This window comes from Rhinopithecus bieti, unplaced genomic scaffold, assembly GCF_001698545.2.
Source record: "Rhinopithecus bieti isolate Rb0 unplaced genomic scaffold, ASM169854v2 scaffold_10347, whole genome shotgun sequence".
Lineage (NCBI taxonomy): Eukaryota > Metazoa > Chordata > Mammalia > Primates > Cercopithecidae > Rhinopithecus > Rhinopithecus bieti.
The window spans coordinates 3,669,777-3,680,139 of NW_016806836.1; the positions used below are offsets into that span (position 1 = coordinate 3,669,777).

At 49.1% G+C, this 10,363-nt stretch overlaps 1 protein-coding gene across 1 annotated transcript; it reads left to right on the forward strand.

The window, feature by feature from the left end:
* The first annotated feature begins 214 nt into the window (after positions 1-214).
* Positions 215-7,629, forward strand: FITM2 (fat storage inducing transmembrane protein 2). The gene is made up of 2 exons (XM_017878030.1): positions 215-500; positions 3,264-7,629. The coding sequence occupies exons 1-2, from the start codon at positions 328-330 to the stop codon at positions 3,877-3,879; spliced, it is 789 nt and encodes a 262-aa protein (XP_017733519.1). The 5' UTR covers positions 215-327; the 3' UTR covers positions 3,880-7,629.
* Positions 7,630-10,363: the final 2,734 nt, after the last annotated feature.

Below are 10,363 nucleotides of genomic sequence, written 5' to 3' on the forward strand. Positions count from 1 at the left end.
ACTACATTTATCCTCCTCCAGCCTCCAGCAAATACTTTCACAAGCGCTTTTTCCCAGACAAGAGCAAGACGCGGAGGCTCGGGGACTGGGAGCGGCCGGGAGAGCGCAGAGAAGAGGAGCGAGGAGTTCGGGGACCAGCACGGGCCTGAGGCAGCAGCGGCCACCAGGGGGTGCGCGTGGGCTCCGGAGCCCAAACACGCCTCAAGGGGTGGGACTCGCGGGCGGTGCGCATGCGCTCGAAGGAAGGTGGAGGCGCAGGTCCGGGCGAAGGGCGATACGGTGGCCGAGAGGGCACGGAGCGGAGGACGGTGGCCGACGAGATCGGGCATGGAGCATCTGGAGCGCTGCGAGTGGTTGCTGCGGGGGACGCTGGTGCGGGCGGCCGTTAGGCGCTACCTGCCCTGGGCCCTGGTGGCCTCCATGCTGGCGGGCTCCCTCCTCAAGGAGTTGTCCCCGCTGCCCGAGAGCTACCTCAGCAACAAGCGCAACGTCCTCAACGTGTGAGTGCACCCCGATCCTCTGCTGTCCCCTCCAGAGCCGGCCCGCTGTCGCCTCGCCCAGAGAAGCCGGTGCTACCTGCCGTGGTGGACGAGTCATTGGAGGGAGGTCCTCCTCCTAGCCGTGACAGCAGCATCTGTACGCGTGTCACGCCTGGGAGGCCCCGGGGTAGCTGGTGTCACTAGCAGTTCGTGTGTGCAGACCCACTTTGGGCAGCCTGAGCTTGACTGGGCAGGTGGTGACGAGCGGGGTCGTGTGTGTCTCTGTGTGTAGGGATGTGGAATGGGGTGGGGACGAACCAGCCCATGTCGACACTCCCCCGCCTCCCCTTGGAGTTAGGAGCTGATCCCTGCCCTGTTTGGGAGATGCCACCTCACCTCTGTCCTGCCTGCCTGTGTCAGACCCTGCAGAGACCCCACCCTGCGTCAGATCAGATCCCCCCAGCGTGTGGCAGAATCCCATTACGACCAGTGGAAGAGCCTCGCCCCAGCCTGTGACAGGCAGAGCCCCCGCTCCGAGATAGTCACAGAGGAGTGGAACCCCCTAATCTGTGCCCTTTCCCCTGGATCTCCTTGGATCATCTCAGCCACTCAGAATGCATGGCAGTTGCCCAGAAAAGCAATCCCAGTTGAGCGCTTTGAGACATCTCCTTAACTTCACCCATCCACTTCTTTGCTTGCTTGCTTGCTTTTTTCACAACTCCCGGTTAGAAAGTTTATTGCACAAAAACTCTGTTGCAGTCATAAAGGGAAACTTTGAAAGATAAAACTGCTCTCTTGATGTGAACCTAAGTGTTTTCCAGAATAAGTGTCTCCGGCGTGTCCTGAAAGTCAGCCCAACTTTGGTTATCTACTTAAAACCCTGGTTCCTTTCACAGGCAGCTTCCTCAAATGCCTGACGGGTCTTGGCTCTGGCAAGATCTTCCTTATCAGTTCCAGTGAAGATTTTAGTGACAGGCCCGGGGGTGGTGCCTGAGAAGCCATTGGAACCTAGAAAAGAGTCCTTCTGTCCTTGGTCCACCTTCCTTCCTCACCCACCCTGAGAGGCTGGGCTAAGAATAGATCAGGAAAGTGGTAGTGGCCCCAAGTTTCTGTCCTGGGTTTAGGTCAGCCACCCTTTGTGAGCACCGAGAGGCGGACAAGGCAGCTGCTGCTTCCTCTGGCCTAGGTGAGCTGGGAGCCAAGTGGCCTGGCTGACAACACACCCCTGTGTTGTTTGGAGGTAGTCATCGATCCTGGAGTTTTGTTCCAAGCCTCTATGCTGATTAATGAGAGGGAACTAGTGAATCCTGGGATATAGAAGGGATCTTAAAAATCGTTTGTTCCTCCCAGCTCTGTTTAATAGCTGAAGAAACTGAGGGCTGGAGAGGTAGGAGGTATAATAAGTAAGTGTCAAGATTTGAACCCGTGTCTTTGGCTTAAAGTAAAGCTCATTGTTTTAAGACTGTTTCTGCCATTGGGAAAGAACCAGGCTGGGTGTAGTGGCTCATACCTGTAATCCCAGCACTTTGGGAGGTTGAGGCAGGATAATTGCTTGAGGCCTAGAGTTCAAGACCAGTGTCGGCAACATAGCAAGGTCCCATCTCCACAAAAATAATAATTAAAAAAAAAAATTAGCCAGGCACATTGGCACACACCTGTAGTCCCAGCTATTTGTGAGGCCGAGGCAGGAGGATTGCTTGGGCCCAGGAGTTTGAGGCTGCAGTGAGGTGTGATTGTGCCACTGCACGCAAGGCTGGGCGACAGAGTGAGACCCTGTCTAAAAAATAAAAATAAAAAATAAAAAACCACGTATGGTATGGGAGAAACAGCATGAGCTTGGGGGCTGTCCAAACCGTGGTTTAATCTGTGCATGCTGGTTGTGTGAGTGTGACCCTGGCAAGGTACTGAACTTTCCTGAGCCTTAGATTTCTTGTCTATAAAATGGAACAATGGCACCTTCCTCCCAGGGTAAATGTGAGTGCTCTACGGGAAAGTGAATGTGTGTGAAAGCTCCTGGCATTAGATGCTCAATTATTATTATATATTTTTATTATTTTCCTAAGTAAATAACATAGTGCTTGACACCACAGATCCTGGATTTGAATCCGGCTCCTGCACTTCCGGCCTCCACTTTGGGTGGAGCACTTCCCTCTGTCTCAGTTTTCTTCTCTGTTAAAGACAGATAATAACAGTACTTAACTCATAGAGTTGTGAATGGATTACCTGGTTAATACATTTAAAGTACTTACACAGGGGTAGGGTAGGGGAGGGGAGGAGGGGAGGGCTGGGCACGGTGGCTCATGCCTGTAATCCCAGCACTTTGGGAGGCCGAGGTGGCTGGATCATTTGAGGCCAGGAGTTCGAGACCAGCCTGGCCAACAGGTGAAACCCCATCTACAAAAATTAGCCAGGCGGAGTGATGCGCACCTGTAATCCCAGCTCCTCGGGAAGCTGAGGCAGGAGGATGGCTTGAACCTGGGAGGTGGAGGTTGCAGTGAGCCGAGACTGCGCCACTGCACTCCAGCCTGAGTGACAGAACGAGACTCTGTCTCAAAAAAGAAATAAAAAATAAAATAGATAAATAAATAAATAAATAAATAAATAAATGAAGTACTTAGTAAGTGAAGTATATGGTAAGTACTTAAAGCATGATAGTTGCTATGATCTGTAGCTTTGATCGGTTTTCTCATCTTCCCTCCCCTGGCAGTCTAGAGACCTGAGTCCTGACATGGTGTCCTCTCCGCCGTGTTCCCTCTCTTCACTTCCGCTTTCCTCCTCTGTCAGGTATTTTGTCAAAATGGCCTGGGCCTGGACGTTCTGTCTCCTCCTGCCTTTCATTGCCCTCACCAACTACCATCTGACCGGCAAGGCTGGCCTGGTCCTGCGGCGGCTGAGCACCCTGCTTGTGGGCACGGCCATCTGGTACATCTGCACCTCCATCTTCTCCAACATCGAACACTACACGGGCAGCTGCTACCAGTCCCCGGCCCTGGAGGGGGTCAGAAGGGAACACCAGAGCAAGCAGCAGTGCCACCAGGAAGGGGGCTTTTGGCATGGCTTTGACATCTCAGGTCACTCCTTCCTGCTGACCTTCTGCGCCCTCATGATTGTTGAAGAGATGTCCGTGCTGCATGAGGTGAAGACGGACCGAAGCCACTGCCTCCACACCGCCATCACCACCCTGGTTGTGGCCCTGGGCATTCTGACTTTCATCTGGGTGTTGATGTTTCTGTGCACAGCTGTTTATTTCCACAACCTGTCCCAGAAGGTGTTCGGCACCTTGTTTGGTTTGCTAGGCTGGTACGGGACATACGGGTTTTGGTATCCGAAAGCCTTTTCCCCAGGACTTCCTCCCCAGAGCTGTAGTTTGAATTTGAAGCAAGATAGTTACAAGAAATAAAAGAGTAACAGGGTGGGGACAGAAGGACAATGGCTAATCTATTTTTCAAATATATATTTTGCTTAGTTATTTGGCTAAATTATTGATCCTACTTCAGAGGGAAAGTGTACCAGGCAGTTTTGGTGGGTAGTGCTGAAGTCTGGGGAGTGAGTTTAGTCCTCAGACTATTCTTGGCAACATCACCAGTGTTGCAAGCACCACCATTCCCAGTTAGGCACTTTTTGACCCTGGTAACACTCTTTATCTGGAACACTCCTTTTGTCCTTGGAGTGGGGAGCTAAGGCTCACCAAAACGGCAGAATCAAGAAAACCTCTATGGTGTGGCTCAAGGGGAGCCCAGAGCCTTGGGACTCCTTTGCTGCCTTCTCCCTGGTTCTAGTAGTCTTTAGATTTTCATGGCTCTTACTGCTGTTACTTAACAGTATTTTCCAGCCCGGCATGGTGGCTCACACCTGTAATCCCTGCACTTTGGGAGGCTGAGGCAGGTGGATCACCTGAGATCAGGAGTTCGAAACCAGCCTGGCCAACATGGCGAACCTCATCTCTTCTAAAAATACAAAAATTAGGTGGGTGTGGTGGCAGGCACCAGTAGTCCCAGCTATTTAGGAGGCTGAGATAGGAGAATTGCTTGGACCTAGGAGATGGAGGTTGCAGTGAGCCAAGATTGCACCACTGCACTCCAGCCTGGGTGACAGAGCAAGACTCCGTCTGAAAACAGAAGAAACAAAACAAAACAGTATTTCCCGCCGGTCAGTTCTGCATAGGCATCTGTTTCAGGCAGGGTTCTTTTTTTTTTTTTTTTTTGAGATGGAGTTTTGCTCTTGTTGCTCAGGCTAGAGTACAATGGCCCGATCTCGGCTCACCATAACCTCCGCCTCCGAGGTTCAAGTGATTCTCCTGCCTCAGCCTCCCGAGTAACTGGGATTACAGGCATGCGTCACCATGCCCAGCTAATTTTGTATTTTAGTAGAGACAGGGTTTCTCCATGTTGGTCAGGCTGGTCTCAAACTCCTGACCTCAGGTGATCCGCCCGCCTCGGCCTCCCAAAGTGATGGGATTACAGGCGTGAGCCACTGCGCCCAGCTCAGGCAGCGTTCTTTATAAAAACACCCTGGTGCCTGAAGGACACTCTCTGGTTGTAATATTTGTTTCATCCATGAAATGTTTATGACTTGTGATTAGCCACCAAAACAGGCCCTTTTAGATGCAGTGCCTCTCCAACCAAGTATTGGATGATTTGTATGTAGTGGGTTATGATCATTTTCTGTCCGTGTTTCAATTACTATATGCTGGTTTTTTGGAGCAATAAGATTACTTTTTTTTCTGTTTTGTTTTGAGCGAATCTTTTACAGTTTTTGATAAGAACTATGGCATTTGTTCTTTGTTGATGAAACTCCTGAAAATAACTCACACCACCAATGCTACACTCTGGCACATGTAGGTTGTTTTGAGGGTTTGTCGGTTGGTTGGTTGGTTGGTTGGTTTGGAACACTAATGTACTTGTTGTAAACTAAACTCTGGGATTATGATCTTAAATTCCACCTCGTGGGGCTGTTTTCACTGTTAGCAATGAAACCTGGGCCGGGTGTAGTGGCTTACACCTGGAATCCTGGCACTTTGGGAGGCTGAGGTAGGAGGATTACTGGAGCCCAGGAGTTTGAGACCAGCCTGGGCAACATAGTGAGAACCCCATTTCTGTAAATAAATAAGATAATCAAACCAGAAAGCAGGCATTTTAGTAACAACCTGATTCAGGGTAATGTTGCAGAATGCGTTCTTTGACCGAAACTTCCCTGACCACGTATCAGTGGTATAGGCTGAATAGTGTGCTTCAGGGTCGTGTGCTGAGTGCATTGATCACTCTGCTGTGGCCCAGGGCATCTGTACCTTTTGGACAAGATTATGATAATTCAGAAGTGAAGTAAAATGCCTCCCTCTGATGGCAAAAAGCCAACCTGTTTGCAAAATCACCCTTATTAAAGGGTGGCATGGCTGTGGCTCCTCCCTCCTGTTACCTGCATCACCAACTGAACTAAACCAAACCATACCTGGGCCTGTTGAACTGCCCTTGAAATCAGTTTCGTTTTTCTCTCCCCTTTGCAGCACTTTTCAGTTTCCAGCTTTGTCATTCTATGGCCTTTGCTGTGACAGTGCTGGGAAGGGTGAGAAATCCTGTCACCTCCATCCACAAAGGCACAGTTCCACGCCCTGTGATAAGATGTTCCCTCTTCTCTCCCAGACTGTCTCCTTAAGCCTTTCAAAGTGAGCCCCTTGCTGTTGGGGTAATCACCCTTAAAGCCGCCTTGATACCCCTCTCTCCAATCAAGCCTAATAGTAGCATTAACTGAGAAGCAGCACACCTGACTGGCTTCACTCACACTTAGGTGGCTGAGAGTGAATCTTCGGTGTAAAATCTTTTACGATAAAAATATATTTTAAATATTTCGTATCCCATCAAGTTGCAGGTTAACTTTATCAGTCACAATGAGTCATGATTTGTTGCACCCAAAAGGAGCAGAAACACAGGTGATGAGATATGGGAGGTGGCACCATGGTGCTTTGGAGGGGTTGGCAAGATGTGACCCTTGTTGCGTACACCCAGAAGCCAGTGGTGGGAGTGGCCGTGGAGCAGATGGCAGGGGCTTGTTGAAGGGATTGAAAGCTCTCCTAGGCCGGGCACGGTGGCTCACACCTGTAATCCCAGCACTTTGGGAGGCCAAGATGGGAGGATCACTTGAGGCCAGGCCAGCCTGGCCAACATGGTGAAACCCTGTCTCGACTAAAAATACAAAAATTAGTCAGGTGGGGTGGTACACGCCTGTAATCCCAGCTACTCGGGAGGCTGGGGCAGGAGTATTGCTTGAACCCAGGAGGCAGAGGTTGCAGTGAGCTGGGATCACGCCTCTGCACTCCAGCCTGAGTGACAGAGTGAGACTCCATCTCAAAAAAAAAAAAAAAAAAAGCCTCTCCTAAGTGTCGTGTTCAGCACTAAAAGGGAATAGGCACAGGGTGACCCCAGGAATTCATTTGTGACACTTAAATCTCCAGATATTTATCCCACATGGGTCTGATTCGGGCTCAGCACTAAATTAATTCTATGTGGAAAGTGTCCATTGCAGAGCCTTCTGTATCGATGAGGCTTCCACCACTTGTCCGTGCTTAGCCGCCTTGCCTTTTCCTTGGGAGCATGCTTTCTATTCCTATGTGAGACAGCCTGACATAAGTGAAATGATTTGGGCTCAAGCAAACATGAGGTGTGGGTTCATATCTTGGCAGTACTCCTGATAGCTGTGTGATCATGGCAAACCTTGTTTCCATTGTCTGTCAGGTGGAGACGATGAAGGGAAATGGGGCATGCAAAGTGCTCAGCATCTGTGCTTAGCAGGCCATAGTCTCCCTGCCTCGTTTTTCTTGAGTAGCCTTTAGAACTTTCTGACTCCTTTAGAGACGGCAGAGAAACGAATATATTTTGGGTGCCATTTGGAGTCGGGGTCTTTTGTTAAAACTGTATTGTGTTGAAAAGTGTCTGTCACCCCCAGGCTCTGGGGGCATCTGTGATCATAGAATATTGCCATGCTTATTTTGCCTCTCTATGTTGAGATTAATTCACTGATGCCTCATTTTCCACGTGCATCTGTCATAGTCTGGGTACCAGACTGTATTTAGAGAATGACTTTTGCCACTGTTATATACACACAGATCGTGTGTGTAAACAAGCAAATGAAAGTAAACTGAGATAATGAAATCCCACATTTCAGCGTTTTGTGTGTTTTTTTCTAATACTCTTAAGGAAGTACAGAGCCCAGTAAACCTCAGTCCACTTGGTAAAAGTAGGTAATTCTTTCTAAATTTAACTTGTCATATACAGGTTATTTTACGGCTAGAGTTGCTCCTGTTTTTCCCCCAGGTCTTGTAATATAAATGCGTGTTCAGGCCAGGCGCAGTGGCTCATGCCTATAATCCCAGCACTTTGGGAGGCCGAGGTGGGCGGATCACGAGGTCAGGAGATCGAGACCATCCTGGCTAACACGGTGAAACCCCGTCTCTACTAAAAATGCAAAAAATTAGCCGGGTGTGGTGGCGGGCGCCTGTAGTCCCAGCTACTTGGGAGGCTGAGGCAGGAGAATGGTGTGAACCCAGGAGGCAGAGCTTGCAGTGAGCCGAGATCCCACCACTGCACTCCAGCCTGGGCGACTGAGCGAGACTCCATCTCAAAAAAAAAAATGCCTGTTCAGTCGTGTATTTCTTAGCTTGACTTACTCCTTCCCTCTGTGCCACTTTCGTGTCTTATAGTCCTGAGGTCAGGATCAGCCGGACTTGGGAGCAGTCCTCTTGGTAAAAGGTGAAGGAGGCCTCACAGAAGCAACACTGAAGAGCATTTTCAAAGTTTACTCAGATGAGGTCACCTTAGCAAGTGCTTTGTAGCCCTGGAGGCCTGTTCACATGTGAGAGCTTCTTGTGCCTTTTAGTGCCCACTCGTTTGTCAGCCTGACCTGCTTGGCACGTCCAGGAAGTGTCTGTCGAAAGCTCCGTGGCCCCAGGATTAGAATCTCCTCCCATTGCAGAACTTCCCTGTTCAGATTCCTTTGGCAGCAACAAACCCTCCTTGGGCTCCCACTGTGAGCTGGGAGCTGGGGTGGAATGATAAACTCCCCTCCTCATGGAGATTATGGTTCAAAGTCCATCCTTTTGTAGCTTAAGCTGTGTGCTGGGGTTGCAAAATTGAATTTGGTCCATCTCTGCCTTGGAAGAGTTTTCCCTCTCGTGGAGAAGAACCAGTCCCGCCGTAAAGTGTTCTGAGTGTTGGGGCAAGGTCAGGGCCAAGAACATAGAGCAGGGAACAACCAGAGGCCCTGGAGAGTCAGGGAGTATTTTCACAGAAGGCCGCAATTCTTTGGGTTTTGATGGATGAGGAGGAGTTCTAGCAGTTAGGCAGAGAAAGGAATCCATGGCAGTGGGGACAGCACACACAAAGGCACATAGATATATTACCATGATTTTTATGCGGACATCCATTTTCAAGAAGCCTCACTTTCCTGTCATTTTTAAAAGCAGCTGAGATTGAAAGAAAGGCAGCCTTAAAGGACTGTGAGTGGAGATCATAGATACTCCCTGCTATAACATAAAGAGCACTCAGTGCTGTGGTTTGAATGTATTTTCCAAAGTTCATGTCTTGGAAACTTAATCCCCAATGCAACAGCATTGAGAGGTGGGACCATTAAGAGCTAATCAGGTTATGAGGCCTCTGGCCTCGTGAATGGATTGATGCCATTACTTGGAGAGTGGGTTTGTTAACATGAGAGGAGCATCCTTATAAAGGATGAGTTTGTCCCCCTAGCCCCCAAAATATTTAGCCCTCTTGCCTTCCACTATGGGATGATGTAGCAAGAAGGCCCTAGCCAGATGCCAGCCCATTGATCTTGGACTTCCCAGCCTCCAGAACTGTAAGAAATAAGTCGCTGTTCTTTATAAGTCACCCAGTCTATGGTCTTCTGCTATAGCAGCACAAAATGGACTAAGATGCTCAGCTGGAAGTTAGAGCACCTGGCTTTCAGCTGGGTTTGAACTGGGTTCTGCTGCTGGTTTTTCCACTCATTTGTGTGACCTTGAACTAGTCACTCAACACCTCTGGGTTTCAATTTCCTCCTGTAATAAACGATGGGGGTGGACTGTATAATCTCACCAAGTCTTCGAATCTTTTCTACTCTGTTTCTCTGTTCTACTTGATGAAAAGTTCTTCCCAAGCTGACTATGGCTTTTATTTTTGGAAACAACATGAAAAGAAACTCCCACTCACAGCTGATGTGGCAGCTGGTTTCCTGGTGAGTGATGGGGGAGCAGACCTCTGGGTGCACTTTGTTGCAGCCCTGCCTCCTTTTTCTCTACATCAACATACAAATGTAGTTCAGGCCTGGTTGCACGTGTTCACATAGGTTTACTGGACATGGGGAGCTGGACCTAGTTCCCAGAGGAATAAACTGCAGAGGTCTTATTTATTTATTTATTTATTTGTAATATTTATTTATTTATTTATTTGAGACAGAGTCTTGTCTTACCCAGGCTGGAGTGCAGTGGTGCCATCTCGGCTCACTGCAACCTCCGCCTTCTGGCTTCAAGGAATGCTTGTGCCTCAGCCTCCCGAGTAGCTGGGATTACAGGCATGCACCACCATGCCCGGCAAATTTTTGTATTTTTGGTAGAGACAGGGTTTCACCATATTGACCAGGCTGGTCTTGAACTCCTGACCTCAGGTGATCCACCCACCTCGGCCTCCCAAAGTGCTGGGATTACAGGAGTGAGGTACCGTGACTGGCCAGGTCTTTTAAAGTCTCCAAAATAAAAATATTTTTGATAACTGTCAAGAAGGTAGGTTCTGTTAAGAGAAATCCTTTACAGTTTAAACACCTTTAGAAACTGTCCCAGAAACCTCGAATACAGTCTCTGGGGAATTTTAAAGTTGAACACACACAGAGTACAGAAAACA